Source organism: Gobio gobio (assembly GCF_949357685.1).
Source record: "Gobio gobio genome assembly, chromosome: 5".
Classification (NCBI taxonomy): domain Eukaryota; kingdom Metazoa; phylum Chordata; class Actinopteri; order Cypriniformes; family Gobionidae; genus Gobio; species Gobio gobio.
Window position 1 is genome coordinate 18,723,244 of NC_137101.1, and position 11,735 is coordinate 18,734,978.

At 37.2% G+C, this 11,735-nt stretch overlaps 1 protein-coding gene across 3 annotated transcripts; it reads left to right on the forward strand.

Moving 5' to 3' along the window:
- Positions 1–1,957: 1,957 nt before the first annotated feature.
- On the forward strand, positions 1,958–11,413 carry recql (RecQ helicase-like). 3 transcript variants are annotated; one of them, XM_079817818.1, is made up of 16 exons: positions 1,958–2,236; positions 2,660–2,707; positions 3,243–3,461; positions 3,674–3,853; positions 3,941–4,047; positions 4,117–4,315; positions 4,392–4,558; positions 4,652–4,727; positions 4,834–4,982; positions 5,077–5,194; positions 5,647–5,785; positions 6,437–6,528; positions 6,968–7,184; positions 7,262–7,391; positions 10,182–10,321; positions 10,688–11,413. In XM_079817818.1, the coding sequence occupies exons 2-15, from the start codon at positions 2,695–2,697 to the stop codon at positions 10,296–10,298; spliced, it is 1,923 nt and encodes a 640-aa protein (XP_079673944.1). In that variant the 5' UTR covers positions 1,958–2,236; positions 2,660–2,694; the 3' UTR covers positions 10,299–10,321; positions 10,688–11,413. The 3 variants fall into 3 exon arrangements, with proteins under 3 accessions (XP_079673944.1, XP_079673945.1, XP_079673943.1); XM_079817819.1 differs by having other exon boundaries at positions 10,182–10,301; XM_079817817.1 differs by lacking the exon at positions 10,182–10,321 and having other exon boundaries at positions 2,120–2,236.
- The last annotated feature ends 322 nt before the right edge of the window (positions 11,414–11,735 follow it).

Below are 11,735 nucleotides of genomic sequence, written 5' to 3' on the forward strand. Positions count from 1 at the left end.
CCTCTTTCCTCATTAGATTAAAAAAAAAAGTCACATGCCCCTAAAATTTTATTTAGTTGTCATATGCCTTAGCGTTACTGCAGTAATGATAGACACAGGTACAGTAGGCATTTGATATACTGTGAAGATTGGCAGTGACACACCCATCTTTAACATATTTATTATGCTTGATTTAAAATAAAAGGTGCTTTAAAAAGTCCTTGAAAGTCCTTGAATCTGGTGTTCATGAAAGAGTGGGAACCCTGTATATATATATATACAAAATAATGTAGAATAATATATTCTATATTCTCTTACTTAATTCACTTTTTTTATATCATATATCCTGTTAGCTGTTTTCCCCAATAAACCTGATTAAAAAAATGCTGGTTTCTTCATTGACTGAATAAGGCGATACCTCTCATTGTTGTATTTTATACAGTGAAGTAGTACATGTTTGACTGTTTCTTGTTGATTACAGTGCATACATTCCCCAGTTGGGTGCTTACCAATTCTATATAATGTACTATTTAGTCCAGTCCAATTCTAAGTCGTGTAATGATATTTCCTTCACTTCGATACTTTCCTTTCTCCCAGCATCAACTGTTTTTACAAGTGTCTACTTTATGGTCATCCCAATATATCTGCCAAACTGATTGTGTATATGTTCTAATATATACTTAAGCTTCTGCTTTACTTAATGGAATATGTAGATTTACTTGCTTAGAGTTTGTTTTAGCCAGAATGTCCACCTTCTCATTTCCTTCCACACCAGTATGAGCAGGAACCCAAATGAATTGTTTACACATACCCATACAACTTTCATATCATACATCTTACAGAATATTTCATTGACAAAATCCATCCTAACTGATGACCTGCCAGATTTAATACTTTCAAGTGCTAAATGACAGTGTTATTTATTTCCTTCTCTTCTATCCACTGCAGGGCCAATAATATTGCCAATAGCTCTGTAGTATATACTGACAAATGGTTACTCTTTTCTTAATATAAAATTCACACATTGGAATACTGCTGCACCTGTATATCCTGTATCGGGATCCTTGGATCCATAAATAAAACCATTGATTGTGAGAAATGTTTTTCAAAATGCTTCAGGAGGACTATATACCATATTGGAAGTTGATTAGAATTGTCTTTCAGCTCCTGCTGTATACTAAGGTCAACAGTTGACAAAGGGAATAACCAGGGAGGAATGGAGGAAAGGATGACAGGATGATTTCCATTTCTGATGGCTGCGCCCTGAACATCAAGTCATAGCTAATGTTTATCATTATACTATGTTTTGTCTAACTTCAGTTTTGTCTGAACGTTATCACACTGAGCTTTTAGATACAAAACCTCAGTAAATGTTTACTGGGATAAAATATGCATATTTGTATATATATATATATATATATATATATATATATATATATATATATATATATATATATATATATATATATATATATATATATATATATATAGCACTTTTTTTTTTTTGCAATGTGTTACGCGTAAACAGAAAATTCACATGCATGTATGTCTCACCGACTTTGATAACTGAATGGATCATTTTGAATGTGATAGCAATGTTTAGAAGTTGTGAAGAGAATTAGCAAGGTGTGTGCATTTAGTTATTGTGCAAACTGTAGAAAGCTGTGCACATGTGTCAAACTAGCAAATAGTGGAAGACTAATGATAACATGACTTGAAGCTGTTTTAGCAAGCAGTGCTATTATCACCACATGATAAAGGTCAAACCTGTGGAAATGATAAGAATTCTGAAATTCTTCCACAGCATACACTGTTTGACTTTGTTGGTAAACCAATTAAATAAACTAGTACGCGTGTAAAAAAGAATGTGTGAAGTGTGTGCAGTAGTGTTTTCAGAATTTGAATGTCCACAGTCCATACCACCAAACATTCTATTGACTTTTATTATGAAAAATAAAACCCACTTCCTGGTTTCCAATGTATAATTTGTAATACATTTATTACATAAACCGATGTACTACCCCCAGGAAATCATCCTTGAAATGCATAGATAACTTCATTTAGTTAATCAGTATTTGTGATACGACAACAGTAGGTTTATTTTTCTATTGCACAAGACTCTTGTCTCGTCTGGACTCTTGTATTTCCATGTCCGTGATTGGTCAGTTTCCCGAATAATGGTCGCGTGGGGCAACGAGGACTTCATCTGGTGCAAACAAGAGAAAGTGAAAACAAGCAGACTTATGATCACTCAGGGGTGAGTTGGCAGACATGCGTTTCCATACAGTCGATGTTATTAATAAATGTTGAACATGGCGCGCTTCTGAACATGTTTTTGTCGTACAAAAATATGGCATAGGCTATGTGTATTTCATTGCTCAGATCTACTATCCAATGCAACACTAATAACCATATACGAGCATCATGTCAAATCTCAGATTTTTTTATTTTTTATAATCATTATTTTAGTCTTGTTTCCCAGTAAAACATATGTAAATATCCTTAAAACAGGCTACATTTATTTGACAAGCAAAATTGCAAGACACCTCACTAAATTTGGTTTGTTTATTCTTGTGAAGAATCTACTTTATTCAAGATATATTCTATGAAAACAAATCTTCTTTATTTACATTTTCTAATGACCTTTTATGCAAAAATACTGATTAACCCTCTCTTTCAGTCATCATAATCTGTGCCTGTGAAGAACTGCATAAGATGGCAAATACTGGTGAGTTTCTCTTATCTTCTGCATTAAATTTGCTCATATATATATATATATATATATATATATATATATATATATATATATATATATATATATATATATATATATATATATATATATATATATATATATATATATATATATATATAATGTACACTCACTAGGTTATTTGTTCACTTGTAAAAATGTATGTGATGTAAACATAAATGTATCTTTTTTAAGTGAAAAGTGTGCATGTGAGTGGATGAATTAGACTGTCAGGATGTATCTTAATATTCCCTTGAGTGAGACGGGTAAACATACTGGTGTGACTTTCATCATTATATCTCTCCGTGAAGTTCGGCTCATTAGAGAAGCAGAGGTGAGAGACACTGGAATCCTACAGCAGGCCTACTGGAATCTCAAGGGAATACTGCTAAGGGCTTGTTGCGTTTTGTAGAAAATGAGTGCATGGGCGAGCGTACTCGCTCACCATTAAATGCGCACCAGTGTTTAGTATCTTAATAAATGAGACTAAAGAAAGTCCTTTTCTTTGCAGATGATGCTCAAGCAGAGCTGGACTCAGTGGAGGCAGAGTTGGAGATGGTGGAACTGCAGATCTCTGAGCTGCTGGAGAAGCAGACAAAGCTGACCTCCAGGAAAAACAAACTCCTGAAGATCCTGGAGGGAGCCTGCAGCTCGGCCCAGCCCTCTGGATCCACCAAAGCTCCCAAATCTTCATTCAGCAAACAGGACCTACAGCACTATGAGGAGTCAGGTATCACTCATTTTCAGATAAATTATTTATTATGGTGATTTTCACAATTCATATTGTTCCAAAGCAGTGACTGTTGCAAAGAAAAATCTAGGATGTTTTAATTTGATCAAATGCAGTCTAGCCACATAGTATTTCATATATAAATAATGAAGTTAAACTGCAGAGATGTAATGAGCTATCTGCAGGATTTTTGTTTGTTGTTCTGTCACCAGATTTCTCATGGTCTAAAGAAGTTCAGGCGAAGCTGTGCAGCGTGTTCCAGCTCTCCAAATTTCGTCCCCTACAACAGGCGGCCATCAACCTTAGCATGTCAGGGAAAGACCTTTTCCTGGTAATGCCCACCGGAAGAGGAAAAAGCCTGTGTTACCAACTTCCAGCTCTCTGCTCTAAGGGTTCGTGCTTTCATTCATAGACATATTTTGGTAGATGAAGAGCATATTTTGAATGCTCTGATGGGAATTCCTGTGCATGTCTTTCAGGTTTTACGTTGGTTATCGCCCCGCTGGTGTCTCTGATGGAGGATCAGCTGATGTATCTGAAGTCCATTAATGTCTCGGCGGTAACTCTCAATGCCTCCAGTACAAAGGTACAGTATGACAGATGTGCTAGACAGTTTTGAGTCACGTTCAGGGCTGATATTCATATGCATGTGCAGGAGGACTCTAAGCGGATCCTGGCAGGGATGACAGATACAAACAGCCCCTTCAAGTTGCTCTATGTAACCCCAGAGAAAATTGCAAAGAGCAAACTGCTGATGTCCAAACTCGAAAAGGCCTATAACACGGGTTTGCTAGCACGCATTGCTGTGGATGAAGTTCACTGCTGCAGTCAGTGGGGGCATGACTTCAGACCAGGTGAGATTTTTGTTTTATCCAGGCGGAGCAAAGCTTCTAACCGATGGTTGACTTTGTACTTAATTCCTTTTCTTAGATTACAAGCTTCTGGGTATCCTAAAGCGCCAGTTCCCCAATGTCCCATTGGTTGGATTGACTGCCACCGCAACCAGCAACGTTCTTAAAGATTGCCAGAAGATACTATGTGTTCAGGAACCCATCACTCTGACAGCACCGTTCAACAGACCAAACCTTTACTATGAGGTATGCAAATCATTGCATTCTTCTCATGTTGTTACTGCCGGAAGAGTGCAGAATAAGCAGATCAGAGAGTAATTTTTCATCTCACTTCTACAGGTTCGTTTTAAAGATAACGAAGACTGTACCGACCAAATTGCAGCATTGATCAGGGGAAGATACAAAAACCAGTCGGGTAAATCAATTAATTTGCTATGTAGAGTAATGGCCCTTCACCAAGGATAAATCATTCACTATTTTTTTTAAACCACTTAATGAAAAACAATATGTTGTATTTGCAGGAATCGTGTATGTGTTCTCCCAAAAGGATGCAGAAGCTGTGGCTACAGAGCTGCAGAAGAGGGATATTCTTGCTCAGCCATACCACGCCAGCATGGAGCCTTCAGATAAGTCTCTGGTGCATCAGCGGTGGTCCTCCAAGAAGATCCAGGTTGCACCTATAGGGTTGCTGTTGTTTTCGCCTGTTTTCTATTGTACTGTGCCCTCATGTTATCTTACTTTTGTTATCTTACTTTTGTGTGCAGGTGGTCGTTGCCACTGTGGCTTTTGGAATGGGCATTGACAAGGCTGATGTGAGATTTGTTATTCATCACACCATCAGCAAATCTATTGAAAATTATTATCAGGAGAGTGGACGTGCAGGTAGGCATCATGCTGATACTTTTATGTTTTATGTTTTCTTTCATGCAAGATGAACTAAACTACTTAACGTTGCCATGACATGGAAATTCACCAACTAAGTTCTAAATGTTTTTTATTGTTCTTATTGAAAATATACAAACAAATTTGAGCTCGCAATCTTTAATCAAAATATCATCGCTCAATCTTGTGGTAAAATGGTCACATATGCCGGACTTTTAGTCTTCTTGAATCCCGCCCCTTTCTTACAGTTAACTGCAATCTCACATTTAGATCTGCCTTCATCCAGTCAACAACCGATGGATGCCGATGAAGTCCATGCCTTGCGTTTTTTTCTTTTTTGATAATCTGTTTCACTCTGATTTATGTCACAATACAGAATAAAAGATCTGCCGCTGCTTCTGTTACATCTTGACTTTTTTTCAGTACTTTTTTTATTCATTTATTTTTTCCAGGAAGGGATGATGGCCAGGCAGATTGTATTGTGTTCTTTGGGTTTATGGACATCTTCAGAATAAGCACAATGGTTGTGATGGAGAACACTGGGCAGCAGAAGCTACAGAATATGGTGGCCTATTGTCAAAATGTGGACAGGTGAGTCAAGATACACAGGATATGAAGAATACCAATGACTTGGCTCCTGGTTTTGGTTTCTGAATTTAGATTTTTCAGTTTGTGGAACACTGATCTGTGTTTTCTTTTCAGGGTTGCTCTATATGCTTTATTATAGTGTTGGGAAGATCAGATTATTTTTTACTATTTTGTTTCCTCTCATTCAGCAATATGAACTAATCTTTATTCAAGTTTTTTCAAATCCAAATTCTCTGTACACATTTACAGGAACGTCTTTTAGCATGCTCCAAATTTGGAATTAATTCAGCCAAAGATAAATTATGAAAAAATGATTAGTTCACCTCCCGAGTTTTACATTCTTTTGTCATGGGACAAACGCATTACACGGCCAATTACTAATACATTAGTTCAACTCCACGTGGCGTTACTTATGTTACGAACGTCATACGAATATGTTATATAAAATAGAGCAAGCTTTGGTGAGAACTAAATGAATATTTAATCGAAAAATGACATCAGAAGTGCAAAACATTGGTCAAAAACGTACATTTACACGCAAAAAAAAATTGTAGTGGTGAGGGGTCCCCAGGACAGTTATATGACTGTTGATTTAAGGGTTGTATGGAATTAATGGCTTTTTTTAAGACAAGACTCTTGTGTGTGTGTGCATAGGTGCCGTCGTTCTTTGATGGCCATTCATTTTGACGAAGTTTGGAATGATGAAGAGTGCAACCAAATGTGCGACGTCTGTCGGCATGGCAATGGTAAGGGTTTCTTACCTACCTAAAGGTGTGTTTACATTTAGCATTTCTTGTTGAATTTTCTCTGTTGAAATTCAGTCATTCCAAAAGGAGTCCAATAGGAGAATATAGTTTGAGTCGGATTGATCGTGTTGATCACAGTCCTGACTCCTGTTCCTGGAGATCTAGCTACTTGCAGAGTTGAGATCCAACCCTGATCCAACACCCCTGTCTGTAATGATCAAGTGCTCCTAAGTCCTGAGGATCTTAATTAGCTGGTTTAGATGTGTTTGATCAGGATTGGAGCTAAACTTTGCAGGAAGGTAGCGGGATTGGGCACCCCTGATCTACACAATAGACAATTTGACCAAAAAAACATTTGCCCAGATAGTTTTGCCTAAAGTGACCGCACCTTAACTCAATCAGGCTATTTATGCAATGGTGTAATGGTTATTTTTTTCAGACTACATCACAATGGACATCACTCAGCATGCTCGAGATGTTGTTGAGATAGTAGAAATGGCCAGCTCTATGGATGAAAAACTGACCCCTCTGAAAGTCTGCGAGGCTTGGATGGGGAAAGGGCCTGCTAAGCGGCGCAAAATGATAAAGGTCACATCCTTGTCACGCTTGGAGGTGGAGTCCATTATCATCCACCTTTTGTTGCATGGCTACTTCAGGTACTTGGACAGATTATGAACCATTTCCTTTCCAGTTTAAAATGTATTATCTAACTCTTTTCTCTTTCATACATAAGTGAGGACTTTAGCTTCACTCCCTACACAACCCACTTCTACTTGAAGTTGGGCCGTAAGGCATCTCTCTTGAAGAACGGCAGTCACTCAATCACTATGAAGATGAAAAGGAGAGAGATGTCACACGCTACCGTAAGACAGTCAACAAAATCCACAGACAGTTTTTAATATTTCATGTACAAGTGGTCCTCTTTTTCTTCTAGCAAATTCTAGATTGAAACTTTTCCTAATAATTGTTTGATTAGTTCTTTCCTGAACCTCTTTCAGTGGTGACGATTGGCCAGATTCAATACAAATATCTCCTCTAATTATTTTGTTACATTTTGCTACATGGTAATACAAATATTTCTTGTATTTGCTCCATTTCAATTGGACTTTTGCTTTATTTAGTTTTGTGCATCAAACTTCAGATTATATTTATTGAATCTGGCCTTTGGTCTCCGTTCTGTAGTATCTACTGATTTTTTTCTTGATCTATTTTATTGTACCTCTTCTAGTCTTATTGTGTTTTAGGTAGATGCCATCAGAGTGTTTGAGGGGAGCATCACAGTTCACTTAGTTAAAACGCTTTTTACCCAGTTACTAACACATCCAAAAAGTGTTTCCTTAGCGTGTCGCTCAGTAATTTCAACACCGAACTACAAATGATTAACTTAATTAACCCTACAAATCGCAAGACCATAAAGAGAAATCAGAAAATTATTTGCCTGCTATTTTCCACTCTACTTTAAAAAAAAACAGGACTTTTATTTTTTATTTTAATGTTTGTTAGATACAAACACCAAAGATACATTGCCAGTTTGGGGGTATAAATTCATTGAAAAAAGAATGCTTGTTTGGCAATGCGTATTACAACATTTTCAAATTTTTAAAACATGAAACAATCAGAGGACAGAAGGCATGAAGTAGATTGTGTACAACAATTTTCTTTTTGCAAAGTTTTGGTCATATTGATCATTTATAGGCCCTAGAAATGTTCTAATGAAATATGATACAGTAGGCTATAATATTTTAATAAATAAGCATTATACTTATAGTTCAACAGAATTTTACAAAGAATGTTTAAGTTTAAGTTTTGAGAGAATAAATGTTTTAAACATTTGATAAAAAAAAATTGTAACACACATTGCCAAACAAGCTTTCTTTTTTCAATGAATTTATACCCCCAAAGGGGCGACGTATCCTAGGGAATTCAAACATTTACATACAGATTATGAAAAATGTAAAAATTTAATTCATAAAATTCCAACATAAATGTAATAAGTCCCCTCCAAATATTGTAAATATGTGAAATGTTGTATAAATGCTGCCCGTGAGCTAAACAAAGAATGTATGAACGAATTCCCCAGATCTAAATATTCACAACAAACACCCTTTCAACATGAAACTAAGAACCGAGACCTACACTTTCCCTGCCTCTCCCCCAGGATACGTCGGCCATTTTAGGGATAAAGGTGCACAATGTAACATTATTTCAGTAAAATATCCAAAAACCACTAGGCCAGTGTTATATATTTTGTTAAGTACTTACAATATCCCAAATGTTTCCAACTATTTGTAAATCGTGAGAAAACTGCTATTTTACCCAAGGAACCTGGACGTGTGAGTGAGTCGCCTGTCAATTGCGTCATCTGCGTTACCCTCAGTTTCCGTTTTATTTTGCAGAAACGCTACTCTCACTGCAGTGTGCAACAAGTGTCATAGCAGTCGCACGAACGCACAGATTAACGTCATAATATAATTTTCAACACACTCCGATGTATCTAATTTGACAAAAAGAGCTGCGTTACCTCATACTCATGACCGGAAAAGCGGAAATGGCGGCACGACTGTGGCATAATAAAAGTCCCACTGCTCGCGAGGCGTGTGTTGCGCTCTTCTTATTAACAATCGCTCCTGCGGCCTTGCTCAGCTCCACAACACTCGGTCCTGCTCTTCTTCATTATACAGTAACATTAATAATCGCATCCATGAACATGATTTCTGCCCGATTCTTTTCCACCGGCTGTGAGGTGAAGACCACAACCTTGGCGTCATCAAACTGCGCTTTTGTTTTGAACAGGCGACCTCTAGCGGACGGAAAAGTTACATAGTGCAGATTTGAGCAGTGAGGGGCGATTTTGAAACGCTGCTTCATGAAGCTTCGAATCTTTTGTTTCGAATCAGTGGTTCCGAGCATGTATCAAACTGCCAAAGTCATGTGATTTCAGTAAACAAGGCTTCGTTATGTCATAACTCTTTCGAAATGTTTCAAAATTTCAATGGTTCGCCGCTGGGGGGTGATGATCTCTGTGACCCCCATGAATCGTGTGGATTCACTGAGATCGTCCCCCCAGCGGCGAACCTTTAAACAAGTGTCTATGGGTTTTACCTGATCTCTGATCTTGGTCCACTGCCAAGTTAGTTGTTAACAACAAAAAAATGCAGTCCCAATGCAAAATTATTAACATAGCTTTCAAACCAATTTATTTCTTTTAGACTAACACTGGAGGTTGGCTTTGTCAAAGATCATACTGTATTCTTCAATTCTTTGATCAGAAACGCTTGAGTGGTGTATGATTTCTGAGCCTTATCAAGAAGAATATTGTCTCAATGTGGCACAGTGGATGCAAAAACTTGGACTTACTCTTCGTTTAAATGGCTCTGAGGTCACAGATTATGCATATAACACCCTCTAAACAACCCTGTCCCAGAAATCATGGTGGATTTGGATCATCTCCAAACAAGGGCCGAACAATAATACAAGCATTTTCCCATCACGAGTGAAACCTCTTCATTTGGAGGTGTTACTTCAGCTACATGATCCCTCATTGAACATGCAGTAACCCCTTTTATTTCTTGTGTTCCTACTGTTTATAGTGACCACTCATCCAAATGACTTTTAAGACCCCAACAGGTAAAAAGCTGTGTGCCGCCCCACAGGTAAAGAAAGTGTCACAAAGTGCCGGGGAGAAAAGTAGTGCCAAAGTAGAAGGAAAAAGACCGGCTGACAGTGACAACAAAAAATCAGTGGCCAAGAAAGTCAAGACTCTTCCCTAATCCGTAAGGAGAAGAAAACAAAAGTACAGTTCACTTACTCTAATTCACAAACGCATGTAGACATTGCCTAAGAAACATTTAAGCGTTTAATGAGGGAAACATCTACCACTTTCTTTCTGTTTTTTTTCCTGCTTGTGCTCATGTTTATACAAGTTAGTCACCTATCATGATTGTTGCACTTGAGAGTTTACATCAAACCTCATTTATCATTTCTTTGCTTTGAAATATTCTTAACATCTTCTTGTGTGTTGATTTGCATGGTGTTTTGTAGAGGAAAATAAACATTAGAATTGAAGCTAACTATAGCCATTAACTTTACTATTGCCCTGCATTCATCTTAAAGACAGATCTACTCATTATAAAAACTCTAATTTCTTCTCTTTCCTCAGGATGTTCAAGCAGTTGATACGCAAGAGGAAGTAGAGACAGCACTGATTGATGTGTCCAACATGGCCATTGAGAGACATAACAAAACTAAAATCCTTAAGAATCACCAAAACATAGAGAAGAGACTCGCTCAAAATCAAAGTGAAAGTCTTGCCTCAGAAGCAAGTGAGTATGTAAAGTCAACCTCTGTATTTGAGGTTGATGTCGAGGTAAATGTCGTACAAGAACAGAATTGTGCAAGCGAAGAAGAACAGTGTCTTAAAAACACCCCCGAACAGCAATCTGCATCACCGAAAAGGATGCGAAAAACGCTAACTCAGAACTGTGCTTCTAATGCTGACCAAGCGAAAGTAAATCTGGTTAGCGCTCCTTCTGAGCTATCTATCATCTCTGCAGCTGCCGTGGAGGAACTTCACCATCTGCGAAGTTACTATAGTAAACAATTAAGAAGAATCAACTACATTTCCCAAGAGCACTTGCAAAGCTCCCAGCCTGGGATGCTGACTTGTATGAGGGAGCCCTTCAAAAGCCTCCATTTCCCTTCGAGGACAACCATAGCCAAAGGTGCCAGGAATTTATGGACTCGTGTTAGTATGAGGAGAAAGCTCATACAGTGAATTATGTTCCCTTTTCTGATTTATGTTGTGTAAACCTGACCTACATTTTTCTATAGTTTGAAGATGTAAACAATCTTTTTGTTGAATAAACTTATTGGGATGATTCTGACTAAATTGTTTGTTTAATACATTGAGTTGTTTTTTTTTTTTTTTAGGTGAAAAAACTGCTGTTGTAACTGCTGGGGTGGTAATTAACACAACAAAACTCCCTCTCTAAAAGAGGTGATAATTTTACCCTTATATTTCACATCTTTCAAACAACCAAGTAGGCCTATTTTTTATTTATTTAATATAACTTTTTAGGGAATGGTCTTTTCTTTCCTTTTTTTGTAGAAACCAAAATTTTTTTTCAGCATTTCTTTTAAATATAAATCTTTTGTAACATAAATATACTATTATTTTTATCAATTTAATACATAATTGCTGAATACAT

Coding starts and splice junctions, on each gene's coding strand:
- recql (XM_079817817.1), top strand. Junction 3,462..3,673: donor ACAGCACTATGAGGAGTCAG/GTATCACTCATT, acceptor TTCTGTCACCAG/ATTTCTCATGGTCTAAAGAA. Junction 3,854..3,940: donor TCCAGCTCTCTGCTCTAAGG/GTTCGTGCTTTC, acceptor CATGTCTTTCAG/GTTTTACGTTGGTTATCGCC.